The sequence below is a fragment of the Chroicocephalus ridibundus genome, chromosome 7 (assembly GCF_963924245.1).
Source record: "Chroicocephalus ridibundus chromosome 7, bChrRid1.1, whole genome shotgun sequence".
NCBI lineage: Eukaryota > Metazoa > Chordata > Aves > Charadriiformes > Laridae > Chroicocephalus > Chroicocephalus ridibundus.
Window position 1 is genome coordinate 49,903,422 of NC_086290.1, and position 14,274 is coordinate 49,917,695.

Genomic DNA, 14,274 nt, shown 5'->3' on the forward strand with positions numbered 1-14,274 from the left:
GGGAAACACTATGAAACACCCCATCTGCTGTGTCCATAACAGATAATTTTGATTTTTTCTTTTTAATATTTTTTTTATTTTTTTTTTTTACCTAACAAGTTCCTGTTGTTATTTGTTTCACTAATAGTATTTGCTAGTCTCCCTGGCGGGTTAAGATGGGGTCCCTGCCCTGAGCCACCTGCAGTGTAAGCAGGTGAGAGAGCTTGATGTGGAGAAGGTCGGGGTGGGGGAGACTTGAATTTCCTCACTTTCTGGTGGACACAGAGCAAAGCCAAGCGAGCTGGGAGGTGTTCCCAATCTGCTGGAGCAGATGCCATTGGTTTAGTCTCAGGTTAAGCGTCTGCCTGAGAAGCCCACTGAGGATGGCCTGCCATCCCAGGGCAGGGGCAGAGCGGCCGTGCAGCATCGGGAAGCACCGGGCGTTACTGGGATGGCACTGGTGAGGAACGCAGGAATACAGCCTCCGCGGTAAGGCAATGCGCTGCTTTGCTGAGCAGGAACCGCAGGGCAGCGCTGAAACTTTAACAGGCATGATAACCACGCAGGAGTTCATGACATCTGGGAAGGGATCCATAATGAAATAACAAGCCTGTAAGTTTACTAGGAGAAGTGGAGGGGGGAAGATAACATGCTCTACGTAGGTAGTTAAATTTTTAATTGATAATTTCCAAAGGCATTCCAATGCTTGTTGACAATGTTGTTATTAGTAATTATTAATAACGTCACTTCATATTCAGATATTCAAATGATGCATATTTGAATCAACAAAATTCAGTGGGAGGTAGCAATAAATAGTCCTTCTTAGGACTTCCTTAGTCCACAGTCTGAACTTGAGCAAGGCACTAGCCTTAACTAACTTTACGGATCGTTTCCAAAACTTATCTTCTTGGTTTTAATTTGGTTTCAAGTTTTTAAAAACAGGTTCATACTCTGCCTAATATTAGAGTAGCTCATAAAGACTCATCACATTTCTCTACTTTTTATCTGTTCTTTTGTTCATTGTTCTCTCGCTTTTTATCTAGTCATCGTTCATCAAAAAATCCCCAAGCGCAAAGGGGACTAGAGCAGCCCAAGCAGCACCCAGCCTGAGCCCCTCCTGCTGAAATCGTCGGCCTCTGCGGGGCAGCTGAGACCGGGATGTCTGCCGCTTGCAAAAGTAAAAAAGTAATACTTTGTGAATACGAACTACTGGGTTTATGAGGTACAGGTACAAAAGTGGTAGCCTGGAGCGTTCGTGTGATTCATTTCTGCAACTGTCCATGAAGAACTTATTAAAGTCAGGGGCCACCACTGTCAGCAAAAGACGTATTTGGTGAAGGTGTGTCTGCCTCCCATAGAGAGCTGGAAGTGTCTGCCTCCAGCCCTTCCCGACAGGGACCAGGATGGGGACAGCTTCTGTTCCCCTGCGCCAGGCTTGGTCACTGCTGCACAGGATGGAGCAGTGCGACCTCGTGTCCCACGGTAGTCCAGGGGCTGTCATCAGGCGCCGAGCACCTGGGCTGCGTGCTCAGGGCACGTCACGAAATGCAGTGGGGTTCTCTGGGAGATGTCTGCGCTTTGCAGCCTCTCTGCTCTGCCACCGAAACTGCTAGCGAGGGCATGTTGTGAAGCGCCTGTGCAGCACACTTGGGAGCTCCAGCCTGGTGCTGCAGGTAGCTCCAGTGGTTACACTTTGCCTGACTCGCGCTGTGTGACTCATCTCCCGTACACCACCACCAGCGCCTTCTTGTTCCCACTTCTAACAATTCACTCGGGAGGAGTCACGAGGAGTCACTCGTTTTCTGGGATTTTTGCAGAAGGTGCCCCTTTGTTTGGGTAAATTTATTCAACAAACTAAAGAGTGGTTTAGTAATGTGGTGTCTAGTCATCCAGATCCTGCTCCTTTTTTTTTTTTTATTATTATTACCAGTGAAACATCTCCAAGAACAACTAGTTCTTCTAAAAGGCAATGGGTCAAAGATCACAAAGTCACACTTCGATGATGCAGCCTTGAGAGCACGGTCAGTCACCTCGCGTGCTTTCCGTGTTGGGCTCCTCGAGGGGCTTCTCTGCTCCCTGGGGACACTTGGCTGTTGGGGGTGACTGCCTTGCGGGGCTACAGCCCTCGCTGCACGGCCAGCAGCTCCATGGTGGGACAACCCCACGCTGGCACCCAGCCCTGAGCCCCCCCGTCCCCACCCTGCCTGGGACGGTGCAGCGCTCTGGGGGTCCTCAGGGTATAAAGCCCTGCGGGGAACATGAACACCTACAGATTCCTGTTTTGCTTCCTTGCTTGCTCTGGTTTCTTAAGAGTTTTCCTGCTGAACAAACCAAAGCAATCCATGCATGTACTTATTAGTGGCGGTTAGGGCAGCAGAATCAGGCTCACAGTGGCGTGAACTCGATTTCTGTCAAACCTGAACAGCTTTTCATTTGGACTGGAAAACTTCCAGTTTTATACCTTGTGCTCTGGCCGCTGACACGCTGCGGTGCTGTGAACTCCCCTTGCATTCCCTTTGGGCTGGTGCAAATTTCCAGCAAACTCGACAAACACCAGGAGTTTGTCTGACATCTAGGAGTTCTCGTTTCGTTGTGATGCTGCGTGGTCACTCAGGAAGGGAAAAAGGGTTGTGTGGCCCGGATCTTGTCCCCCTAAGAACAGTGTGTTTGCAGGGATGGTCGCAGAGGGCAGGTCAGGAACAGCGAAAGTGTTTGCAATAGCAGAATTTAGTATATGCTAGTAGCAAGGAGGCATTTCTAGACTTAAGGTATTGTGTGGTTTTGGATAATTAATTTAATAAACCCCATTTTTAAAGTGTTTCCTGTTCTGAGAAAGAAAATCAATTAAACAGTGTTCATCTCTGCCTGCTTGAAAAGAATTTACATTATGGAAGAATATTTCACTGTCTGGGCTTCCATTCAATCAATGAAAATGCATTTTTGGAGGAAGTTGCAGCTCAGCATGACCAGGGACGTCAGGATCATACTTTGGTCTGTGCGTATGCTCAAGAAATGGTTTGAAAGTGGTGATGAGCCAGGAGGAAGGTGTTGCTGCAGGGAGGCTGTGTGGTGCTCGCCCCTCTCTGCCTGGTGCAGCCCTAGGAGGAGGTGCGGTGTGTGTGTGTGCCAGAAAACGGGGCCGGGGTGCGTCCCTTACCTTGGTGCTCAGCAGTGTGCTTCATCGCTTTAAATCCCGCTGTTTGCATGGGCTCCTGGTCGCTGATGAACCTGTGAAACCACCTTCTTCTCAGCTGCCTGAGCTCCGAGTTGCGGGACACAAGCCACCGCGGGCCGTGCCGCTGGTCCAGGGCTGGCTCCTGCATGGCGTCCATGCCCACCAGCAGCCTGGGACTGGGGCGGGGGTTTTGCAGCGTCCGGGGGTCTGCGATACCGACCCCAGCCATCCCCTCCGGCACCGGCAGGGCCTGATTAGCAGAGGTCCCACGCGAACCTTGCTGGATAACCAAGCGGGTCCGCTGTAGCAGCAGGAGGCTGCCAGCCATCAGGTAAGCTGCTGTGAGGAAGAAGAGCAGAAACTGGGTCCGACGGAGAAACTTCTGTAGCCTGAAGAAAGCTTTGGCCATGCCCTTACTGAAACTGGGCCCTTCACGCCTCCCGACGGGCCCCTGAATCTGCGCCTGGCCGGGCGCTGGTTCCTCCCATAAGTTCAGCCCATCACTTCGGTGCCTTCTCCTGACGACAAGCCTTCTCCTCGGACGGCCACAGCAGAGGGAGCAGCCTGGGGGGGCACAGCCACTGTCCTCAGGCGCCCAGCTGGCCCCGGGGCTCCGCACGCACCCGGGGCGATGCCATCGTCCTGCTCGGCCAAGCCGCCCAACAGCCGATGCTGAAACCTGAAATACCAAGGGGGGACGATTGGTTCCCATCCAAATAGAAATTACCTGTCATCAGGGTGACTTACCCCCACCCACCCTTTTTTTTTTTTCTTTCCCCAGCTGAGCATTTCTCCATTTGTTGTTTATAATTATGCACTATAAAAACTATAATCCAATGAGAAGGATTGATTAAGCAGAAGCTAGCTTCAGATCTTCAGCCTTATGTTTTTTTTTTCCTTACTTTAACTTGGAATGAACAAGAAATGCCTTTATGATGACGTTATTTCTCTTGGGATGCTTGGAAAAAAAAGTTCTGCGTTTTCTTTTGTCAATAGCCAACACCTCCGTTCTTTGTCACTGGCTGGAACAGCCACAGTATCGGCATCTTCTTAGGAAGGTGTTACCAAATTCCTTCCTTTCAGCAGAACAGTAGCTAAGCTACAAATGCAGATCAGAAGGAAACAGCAGTGTAGGGGTGTTGGGCGGAAAAAAAAACCCAAAGGTTGCATCAACTCACAAAAGATAAGATAATTATTAATCTCTTTGCAGCACAACAAAGCCAGGCTTTAAGCTGGAAGGATACCTGGGGGTTCTGTAGTTACACACAGAGCTATGTGAGTTGCTATGCATGTCACTTTAAAAGAAACCAGAGATCCTGCTATTTTTTTAGTAGATTTCTATTGCCAAATATTGACGTGGGGATGCATGGACAAAAACTAGTGAATGTTTGAAAAAAAAAAAAAAAAATTCGTTTCAAGTTTCACCAGATATGTCTTGACTGCTTCTGAGCTTTGCAGGCTTTAGTGGCGCTGATGTATACCATGATGGGATTGTCTGGGCAAGAAAAGCTCCTTTGTGCTCTGGGGAACCTTTAACCTCCTGGAGCAAATAAGAGCTGGCATCTCCCTATAAGTTCCTGTTTTCCCAGTCTATCACTTCTCTGTGGAGCCAGGCAAGTGCTGAGAAAAGATGCAGTGTTTTCCAGAAAAGAAAATATTATGGCTTTTGCTTAACTTGCATTTGGGGCACTCTCTTGAAATCCACAGTCGCGGCAAAGAAACATCCGTTCACTGCATTTGTTGTTTCAGTGTGTGATTTAAAGTTTTGTGGATATTCATTTATGTGTCTTTCTTAAATAGCTGCTACCAATTAAGCCTCTACCCATTCCCTTTTTCATTTAGTTGTGCAACTTCTTTCTGTCTTAAGCAGCAACCAAAACCAAAGCTCAAAAACTTCTAGGCCAAAAGTATATTAAAGCTCAGCTGAATCTTTTGTCAATTGAGCTTGAATTCCTTTTGTGTGACCTTTCAGCCTCGGTTGCTAAACAGGGTTGGCACAAGGCAGGAATCTGTGTCTTCTAATCGTACATTGGGTGGTCTTGGGGGCCTGATTTAGATGCGCTCTTTTGATTTTTTTTTATTTTTTTTAAAAGTTTGTGCATGCTGGTCTCAATTGTATCAGGCTGAATAATATCAAAAAATATTTTACGTGTTTATCTCTACACTTTCTCCAAGAGCTCAGCCTGAGGCGGACTTACTGCTCCCTTCCCACAGTACCTGTGGATCCGTTGGCAGCCAGGGAGATCCAGCGAGCGGCTGCGGAGGGCGAGGAGGCAGGAGCATGCTGTAGTCAATTAAGACCACTTTCTCCACTGTGAGTTACCGCAACTCCCTTCTCATCAGCTCCAAAGCCAAAGAAAATGCATTGATTTACACCAGCTGAAGAGCTGACCCTTAAAGTTAAATTATTGAAAATCTCTGATCAACATTGTGAGTGCTCAAGAATTACAGTAAAAGGGTCAGGAGTACCTAGGCAGATGAACAGGAAATTAGCCATAATTAGATACTGCAGATTGTTACTGCGCTAATTTATCTGAAAAAATACCGTCTATCAGCATAGGTATGATGTGATTCACTAGTTGTTCCTAACGTGGGGCTGCTGGAAACTTGAGCTATTCCCAAAAAGGGCTGTCTAATCTAAAAGAAAGATGCGTGTGTGTATTAGCCATTTGAGATTCTGACTGGGAATTTACCGTGCTCCTTACATACAGTATTTTGTACTGTATACGTGTGGCGTACAGTATTTTGAGGTAAGGCTTGGCCAACGCAGGAGGCAGCCGAACGCCGTGGTAGAGCAGATAGCACAGGGTTGGAGGTGCCATCTGTAATGCAAAGGGATGGCCCTTCTTAATAAAAGGCTGCTGGGAAGCCGCATCAGTGAGGTGGTAATGGCTGCAATCACACAGGTATTCAAAAGGCTTAAGTTTGGGTTTTTTTGGGTTTGTTTTTTTTTTTTTGCGCCCCTAGTGGACGATGAGGCTAGATAAATTTATCAGGCTTGCAGTCATTTTTGCCTAGCTGTAATTCAGGGTTTCAGAGCTCTCTTGGTTTACTCACAAAGTGATCGAGTTAGAGTATCAAGAAATGCTTTGGGCCAAAGTTCTCAAGTGTGTCCAAGCCCTTTGCGTTGGGACAGCAGTGCCGCGGCAGCCGGCAGCCTTTGGCCGCTGCTAACGAGCAATGCCGAGGTGGCAGCTCGGCTGGAGAGGGACTGTGGAGCGGAGGTCGGGCATGTTGTGCTTGAACTCCATCAGTGGCCCAATTTAGCCCCTTTTAATGCCACTGCGTGCTTGAGTCTTTCAGCGGATTTCAGTGGAGTTTCTCCACGATCGCAGTGCTGTGAAGGGGAGCAGGCGGAGGCTGCACCATCCCCATGGCGAAAGCACCTGCTGCTCGCCTGGGCAGCACCCGGAGATGCTCCTGGTGCCAGGGAGACGGGTCTGGCCACGCCGGCCCAAACAACGCCCCAATGGGGGACAATCGCTGCCTCCCCATCAGCAGGATGAACAACCTGCTGTGCACCAGCAGAACCAGGGCAACTGCCCGAGGTATCGGACCTAATTTAAGTATCCAGCAAGCTCTGCACCCAAACACCAAGAAACGTTTGGCATAGCTCCTGTTGCTCTGCCTAGTTTGTTTGTTTGTTTATTTATTCAGTAAGGAGAAGCTGCTTCTGGGTCTCAAAAGGCTAACTTTGCCTTTGCCCGCTGGTTGAAAAAGTTTAAATGGTACAAGCCAGTTTTACTGCAGTCAATATGACATATATAAATTACCTCCAGATGCATTCGCCCTCAGTACAGTTGCCATGACAGTGCATTGTAGTAAAAACCAACCAAATAAATAAGCAGACTCTCCGCCCACAGCAACTGCTGCAAATGTGCAACTCAAAAATTAAATGTTGCTTTTTAGTGGGGAAATAGCGGAGAGTGCTGCTGACATAAAAAAAAGTCATTTGATTTTTCCATAAACTGCATATTGCAATATCATCAAAGTATGCCTAAAAGAATTGAAGCGCATCACTTTTGATGATGGTATTAAAAAGGAAAGAGTAAGGAGGATATGAACTAGTATCTGGTAATAGAAAATGTATCATTTGTCTTTTTCATACACGTTTCACTTAAAATGAATGAAGTTAAATGGAAGAAAAATACAGTCTTCTGTTCATATTTATCAGTTCTCACAGCCAAAGGGGTTTTAGGACCATATTAATTGAGAGCTGAATTAGTCAGTAAAATCATAAAATGGTAATTGAAATGACTTTGAGATGGGCAATGAGAACTGTTAAACAGCGGAGAAGACCTCTAGGTGACGAGAACAGTGAAAGGGTTAATGCTGCAACAAAAAAAAAAAAGGGAAATAATTCGCATTGGCGAGGATCAGCTCTGGAGCGGTGAGCGGTGGTGATCTGCTGGGCGCTGTGCCTTCAGCCAGGAAAGGGTCCCTTGCACCATGGAACAGGTGGTGCCTCTGGTGCCTGTGGTTTTGTAAAATGGCCAATTATCTGGTTACTGAGGGCAAGAATTTGATGGGGTTCAGAAAAGCATTGAGTGATCTTATTTTATAAAACGTGGATTTAGTCACTGTAGTGGTGACGGGTGAATCTTTACCTGTTTAGAACTCAGATAACTGTTTAGTTGTTTGAACAGCATTTTTAGCTGTTTGTGCCTGAATTTTTTTGTCTGGAAGTGTCATTAGAAAAAATAGTTTGAGGTATGTTTTCTGTAAGACCTCTATACATACCAGCAGGCCTGAACGCAGAGCTAAAAAAACGCATCTTACCCAAAATCCCAGAATCTCAAAATCTGAATCTGTTTCGGTCTATTTCCTAAACTGGGCAATGCTGCGATTCTTGTCACTGTCTCTGGGAAAGCCAACGTCTTAAAAGAAAGGTCCCTCTAGATCTGGCATGCCTTGGCCACCAGTGGCTTTGCCGGCTGGTTGCCACGTTTCAGACACGGTCCCAGTGCTGGGGAATCCTCTGGAGCGCGTCGAGCGGGTGGGTCATTTGTTAATCGAGGTGCCCTCAGGCTTCAGTGCGCGGTGCTGAGTGCCGGCTGTCAGCGATGCCCTCCCAGGGGTTTTGATGAACCTGCGGTGCTCAGACAGGGCACGGTCCTACCGGCACCCACAGAGAAGCAGCTTTGCTTTCCAGCAACTTTCCTGCAGGCCACGTTGCTCAGAGCCTGGCCCGCAGGGTCTGGCCGTTGCCCGGTGGAGCCGGGTGGCAGAGGCGGCAGTCCCCAAGGGGACGTTAGTGCTGTGCTCTGAAGGCTGCTCTGGCTGGCAGTGCCCAGCTCCTGCGGCCGTGCCCGTCGGCGGCCGGCACCGAGGGGTGTGAGTCCCCAGCCCAACTCACGGCAGACGCCGGAGCAGCCGCTCTGAGTGGTCAAGGGTATCGTATCTTTGTAGAGCTCTATCAATATTTCGTAAACCCGGTGTGGTTAGCAGATAGGGGAACACCTGCACCACTGGCGTGACTCTAGGGAGCTCTTTCGGAAGGAGGCAAGGAAGGGAGTTGTCTGTCTGCCACTCGTTTCAGACCACCCTGGAAATGTACCCCCTCCTCGGTGTCCTTGCAGTGCTCTCAGGTGAGAAATGCCACGGCACAGATTGCGAGCTCAGCACGTTGTGTCTCAGAGCAGCACTGACGGGACTAAGCACCAGACCTGAGGCATTTCCAAGTCAAAGTGCTGGTTTTCTTTTAATTCTTCTTTTTCTTTCATTACATACATAATAGCAGATTTGTAACTGCCATTAAAAAGTCACTATAAGGAAAAGTGGGTCAGTACCATGCTTCCAAAATGACCTCGCAAAGTGTGACAGAAGATGTCACGCTAGGCAGCTGCGTTAACATATTCGTAAAGAGAAACGGGAGAAAAATGGTAAAGTTTTTGGCAATTCTACTCTCCCAGCTAAAGGAGTAGTTACAGAATTTTTAAGGGAAGACTGAATGCTTTCAGTGATGCTATGAATGATGGTAAAGGCCAAGACGCTAAAGAACAGCCCTGGACTTGCAGGTGAAGAGTTGCTCACTTGAGGGCTGTCCCTTAATAGGTTGCTCAATGCAGAAACTTGGGTCAATACAACAGTGACGGCTGCAGCTCATCGATAGCTGATCTCCTCTAAAGACCAGCAGGATTTTGCAAATTCAGAGTTCTTGGCTCGGAAGCAAGACTATGTTTTCTGTTGTAAACTGAAGGGAATTGGACTCATGAACGCTATTTTTAGAAAAATCCATCCCTCTTCCACATTTCTCCTTTCTTTCGACAGTTTCTTTGAGGACAAATGTAGCCAGTTAGGACATAGCTGAAGGGTTCTGGCTCGCAGCCCTTCTTTTAGGTGTCCACTGCCATTTTCTCGAGGCTGTCTGGAAAATCAAGGCCAACATCATACTGCGTGTATGCACGCAGGAAGGAAAACTCTTGAGAAGCCACAAATGTAATGTTGGGATCCTGTCAAATATTTGCAGTTCCCTTTATTCCGATAGCTAAAAGCGCCCTGAGTAACCCTGAGTGTCTGCTAGCGTCGGTCCCGAGCTGGCCAACAGCGAGTGCTTCTCGCAGCCAAACTTTCACACATGGCCGGAGTTGTCACACGTGGCCAGGAGTTTGACATTCCACGCTTTCCCAATTTCCCAATCATGGGATAAGAGGGAAAAAAAGGAACCGTGGATTGCATTTGTGTGGAAAGCAGCACGTGCTAAAAGTAAAGCTTAGAGGAAATCTGGTACTCTACTGTCTTAAGCCAAAATCCACTCAAATCAAGATATAGGTTGATGCTGATGGATTTTGGCTCAGGTCCATTGTTACTTTTTCTAGCTCCCTAAGAAAGTGTCATGTGGACTCGTCTCACTAACTTAACAATGTAATTTAGGAATTCATGCAAAGGACGGGAAAAGAGATGATTTTGTCATTCTATCACCTTTCCTAAGATATTCTTTCACCAAAAAGAAAGGAAATTTTCGATGAGGAGTTACTATACTATTCACTTCCTTCACCGACTTAAATGCGCACCTTTCCATGAGATAAGGTCTATGGAATATAAGCTGATGGTTGACTTTCCTGGCAGTTACAGTGCAGTGCTCGGATGGGACCCAGCTGGAACCCAATTACTCGCCCTTCCCAGGGCATTTGCCATCTGATGGAGAGGCAGGAGCACCCTCCAGCTCTGGCCCTGGCAGGCATTCCCCCCGTGCTGCGCCAACAGCTGACCAGGTTATATCCCACCCAAAGCCCACCAGGCTGTCAGGGCAGCCCCGTCCCTGCAGTGCGAGCAGGACAGGGGACAGCCCTGGCGCGGCTTGAGCCTGGCGCGGCCACGTGCCGCACAGCTCCGCGGCCACTGCAGCCCGCGTCACCTCTTTGCTCTCCTGTTTTCTCATCTCTGCCCTTCCTGCAAGGCAAGTGGAAAACTCAAGTTGCTTTTCCTCTTTGCTGCAAGGAGGATGTCTAGCCCAGGCAGGCGAGGCTGGTGGTGTGTTAGTGCCCGTCCTCTGCTCGGGCACATCCTGCGTCTCCCTCCGTGTGAAAAGCACGTCATTCAGTTCTGCTGCTGCAGAACTTGCTCAGGGCTTGTATTTAAATACAATAAAAGCGTTTCTTCCTCATCTCTCTCCAGGCCACCTCCAATTTTTTGATTTAGAGAATCATTTGGCTTTTAAATATTTCTAGAAACTAACTCTTCCACCCCTTTCTCACCAAAATGAAGCTTTTCATCTAGGGGGTTTCAGTAATGAGGTGCCCAGTGAGACATAAGTGAACGGACCTTCAGCCTGTCCTGGCCCCTGAAGCTCCGATGTGTCATCCAGCTTCCCTCCCAAAGGATCTGGCCTTGCTCCCGGGGCTTCCAGAAGCAATCACTGCTCCTTTCAACTGACAAAGTTTTTCTTGCTGGAGGATGGATCTGTGCTGACGCTACGCACACGCCTGGCTTGTGAGCAACTCTGTCTGACACAGCGCTGCTTTGAGGGTTACTTTAAGCACAACGTAAGGTCTGTCAACAAACTAGAAATGAGGCAGAAGCACCACAATTTCTCCACACGCCGTAGTGGCAAACGTTGCAGCTTGGGAAGGCTTTCGGGCAAGTTTACCATTTCCTCCCTCCCCTGTCCTCCCTCCCCACGCTGTTGAAAGTGCGCTTGCTACAAGATGTATAGATTGCAGAGTTATCTTTGACGTTGATATTGCGTTAAAACTGTTAAATAATGATGAACTGTGATAAGGCTGAAAAAAATCTTTACGCAAAGATAGCAGAAAGGTGGAGGAAAACTCTATAGTCCGTAAACTAGTCAAATCAAGTTGAAAATGCACGTTAAAAATATACGTGGCGTCCACTGTGTACGATATGGGAGGTGTTTTGCAGTTGACAGATAACTCAGCTCTGGGAGTGAGAGGCAATGTCACAGAGCAGAGCTGCAGCCTGCGCAGGCTGGAGAGTCGGCGCTAACTTGTGCAAATGCGGTCACAGCGGCTCCTTCGCTAGATATTCGGAGCCCAATTTTCTAGCACAGGTAGGTGTAAGCGTAGGCAGGAATTTTGCTGGGGAGCACGGTAGCCCGTGGTGAGGGATGCAGCAGAGCCTGCAGGAGGCGGCTGGCCCAGGAAGGCTTGTTGTGAGACAAGTGCTGACTTGGGAAGTGTTCCAGTGGCAGCTCGTAACAGACAGCGTACCATGGCAATAGGGTGTTTCGTCCATTAATCCAATACTTTTTGCCTAGCTCGGTGATAAAGTAATAATCAGGAGGACTGATTCCATGCCAGTGTGGAAAAGATGCAGACACGTAGATACCTACATTTGATACGTATACAGATACACACGATGTATGTATGTGTATACATTCTGTACGGAGGGACGTGTGCTCAAAAGACAACATACAATCTGCTGTCGGCACTCACTGATAAACTGAGACCTGTCAGCAAACGCTAGTCTTGAACCTAGAAAGTACTGAGATCAATAATAAACCATTCATGCATAATGTACATCCCTTTGATGTGAAGAACTCAAGCACCCAGCAAATGATACTTTATCTGCAATTTCAAAAAAAAAAACCCAATATGGTTCTGTGGCTATAGGCTGAAGTTCTGCAAGAGATTGTTGTAAAAAAATGTACCATGTATTGATTTTTGCCTCATCCCATAGTAGCTAGAGATGAGATCTTTTCCTGGGTGCAAGGAAATCTACTGGAATTAAAATAACACGCAGATCTGCAACTAAATCATAGGTATTTAAAAAGTGCTTTTCATAAACCTCTCACTATCCAAATTCCTTCAACACCCACCTCCTAAAAATTGTTGGAGTCTATTTATTTAGCATGATGATGCTTCAGAAACTGTTTGGAGAAGCAGAGCATTCCAGGCTGCCTCAGCAGGCTGTGACACAGACACACACTCGCGGTAGCCGTGCCTACTTTTCAAGTATAATGTTTTGTGGATGCTCAGAGAAGGGCATCTCGAGAGCAAACTGCAATCTTTATAAATAATGCAGCTAAGCCTTGTGCGCTTAGATGCCATGGATAAATTTAATAAATCAAGCAGCCGTTCAGGCTGCAATGAATGTTAATACCTCAGCCTCTGCAAAAAGTTCTCTGGTTATTACTTGTGTCAAGGCCAGCTGACAAACAGCTTGCAGAAGCAGATAAAGCAACCGTATAAGAAAAAGAGGAAAAAACTCACCTTTCTTTTATGGTCGAGGAACTGCTGTTGTAGCCAGGCAAAGTCCTAGACAATCCAGTGAAATATTATAAAAAGCTGTAACGCATATCTGAAAAGCTGATAAATCCTGCTCCCTCTGCCCTTCCCCGCTAATCCTCCTCTGCCTCCCGCTCCGGCGCGCAGAGCCCTAATCCTCCCGAGCACCCCCCGTGCTCTGCGCGGCACTTGCTCCCTCCAGATGTTGGTGCCAGCGACTAACCCCGCGCCTGCACCGCCCCGCACAGCTCCCTGCTGGCCGCCGCGGTCCCTCGACGGGGTGCCTGCGGCTCAGCGGGCCGGGGGGCCGGGGTCCTGCGCCCTGCAGGGGCTGGCGACGGAGAAACCCTCCATGGCCTCCTGCGCCAACAGGCGGGATCGCAGCAGCCTCAGCGCTGCGCTGCCAAAATCCTCAGCCACAGCTGCTACACTCGTGTTTCATAACGCTCCCGCTGGTCGGGAAACAGCCGCTCCTTTACGTCTGCCGCTCTGCAGCCTTCCGCAGCTACAGACGTTTCCAGACCTGCCCATACACTCCGTCTCTCTCTATATATTTGTCTAAATGCACGGATGGCTGCATAGGCAGATCTTGAAGCGGCGGCGGCAGCAGCGGGAAGACTAATGCGATCAGCTGAACGGATGCTCCTGTGTTTGTTTCTCGGTGCCTCTTCCCACTAGGGGCAGATCCCTCTGGAGACCCGGGCCCCTTCCCAACAGGTCCAGAGGGTCCCGGGAAAGCGAGTCCCCGGCAGCTCCCGGCACCGGCTTGGAGATTTCAGGCAGCAAATTGTTATTCTGGGCACAGGTGGATAGGAGTAAATTATTTATAAATGTGAGAGCTGAAAGGCAGTTTGCTCGGTGTCCTCAGGACTGGCTGCTCTGCTCTGCTGTCTTCCCTGCACGTACGGGCTCCTTTCTGCTACTGGTTCACATGGAGATTGATCAATTTATAATTATTCTTAAAGCCATCTGCATTTAGATGGGAGCAGGCTGCACACTTCTAACTGCGTGTGGTTTTGAAGCACCCCCCAGTCTTTGCATATTGAAATCAGACGTGTGGGGATTTGTCTCTTGCAGCCAAAACGGGGTGCAGTTATGGGACCCCCGTTCTCCCTGCGCTGAGAGTGCGGGTCGGTCGTGTCAGACCCAGCGCCCGCCTGGCTGTGGGAATGCAGCACTCGGGGCTTTTCTTGGCTCTGAGAGGAAGGAGGGAATTGGGATGCCACATGGGGACCGATCCTGTTTCCCTTCTGTGTGCTGCCCGGCCCCGCGGGGGTTAGTGACGCCGCGCGTGCGGATCCCTCTCCGTACAGCCCCGCGAGCGGAGTCTGAGCCTGCCAACGCCGGGCGTGCGCTGCCCAAGTGACACTCGGCTTTCCAGGCGCCGCGGTTGAGAGCAGAGGGACCTGGATCCCTGGGTCGTTTCAGATCTCC

At 48.8% G+C, this 14,274-nt stretch overlaps 1 protein-coding gene across 1 annotated transcript in view; it reads right to left on the minus strand.

Moving 5' to 3' along the window:
• The window catches only part of WSCD1 (WSC domain containing 1), a 32,096-nt gene extending 18,090 nt beyond the window's left edge, over positions 1-14,006 (minus strand). Inside the window, exons 1-2 of the mRNA XM_063341090.1 lie at positions 12,826-14,006; positions 3,137-3,833 (exon numbers count right to left, since the gene is read on the minus strand). Coding sequence (XP_063197160.1) covers positions 3,137-3,563 — 427 coding nt within the window. The 5' untranslated portion in view covers positions 3,564-3,833; positions 12,826-14,006. The remainder of the gene's footprint in view (positions 1-3,136; positions 3,834-12,825) is intronic.
• Positions 14,007-14,274: the final 268 nt, after the last annotated feature.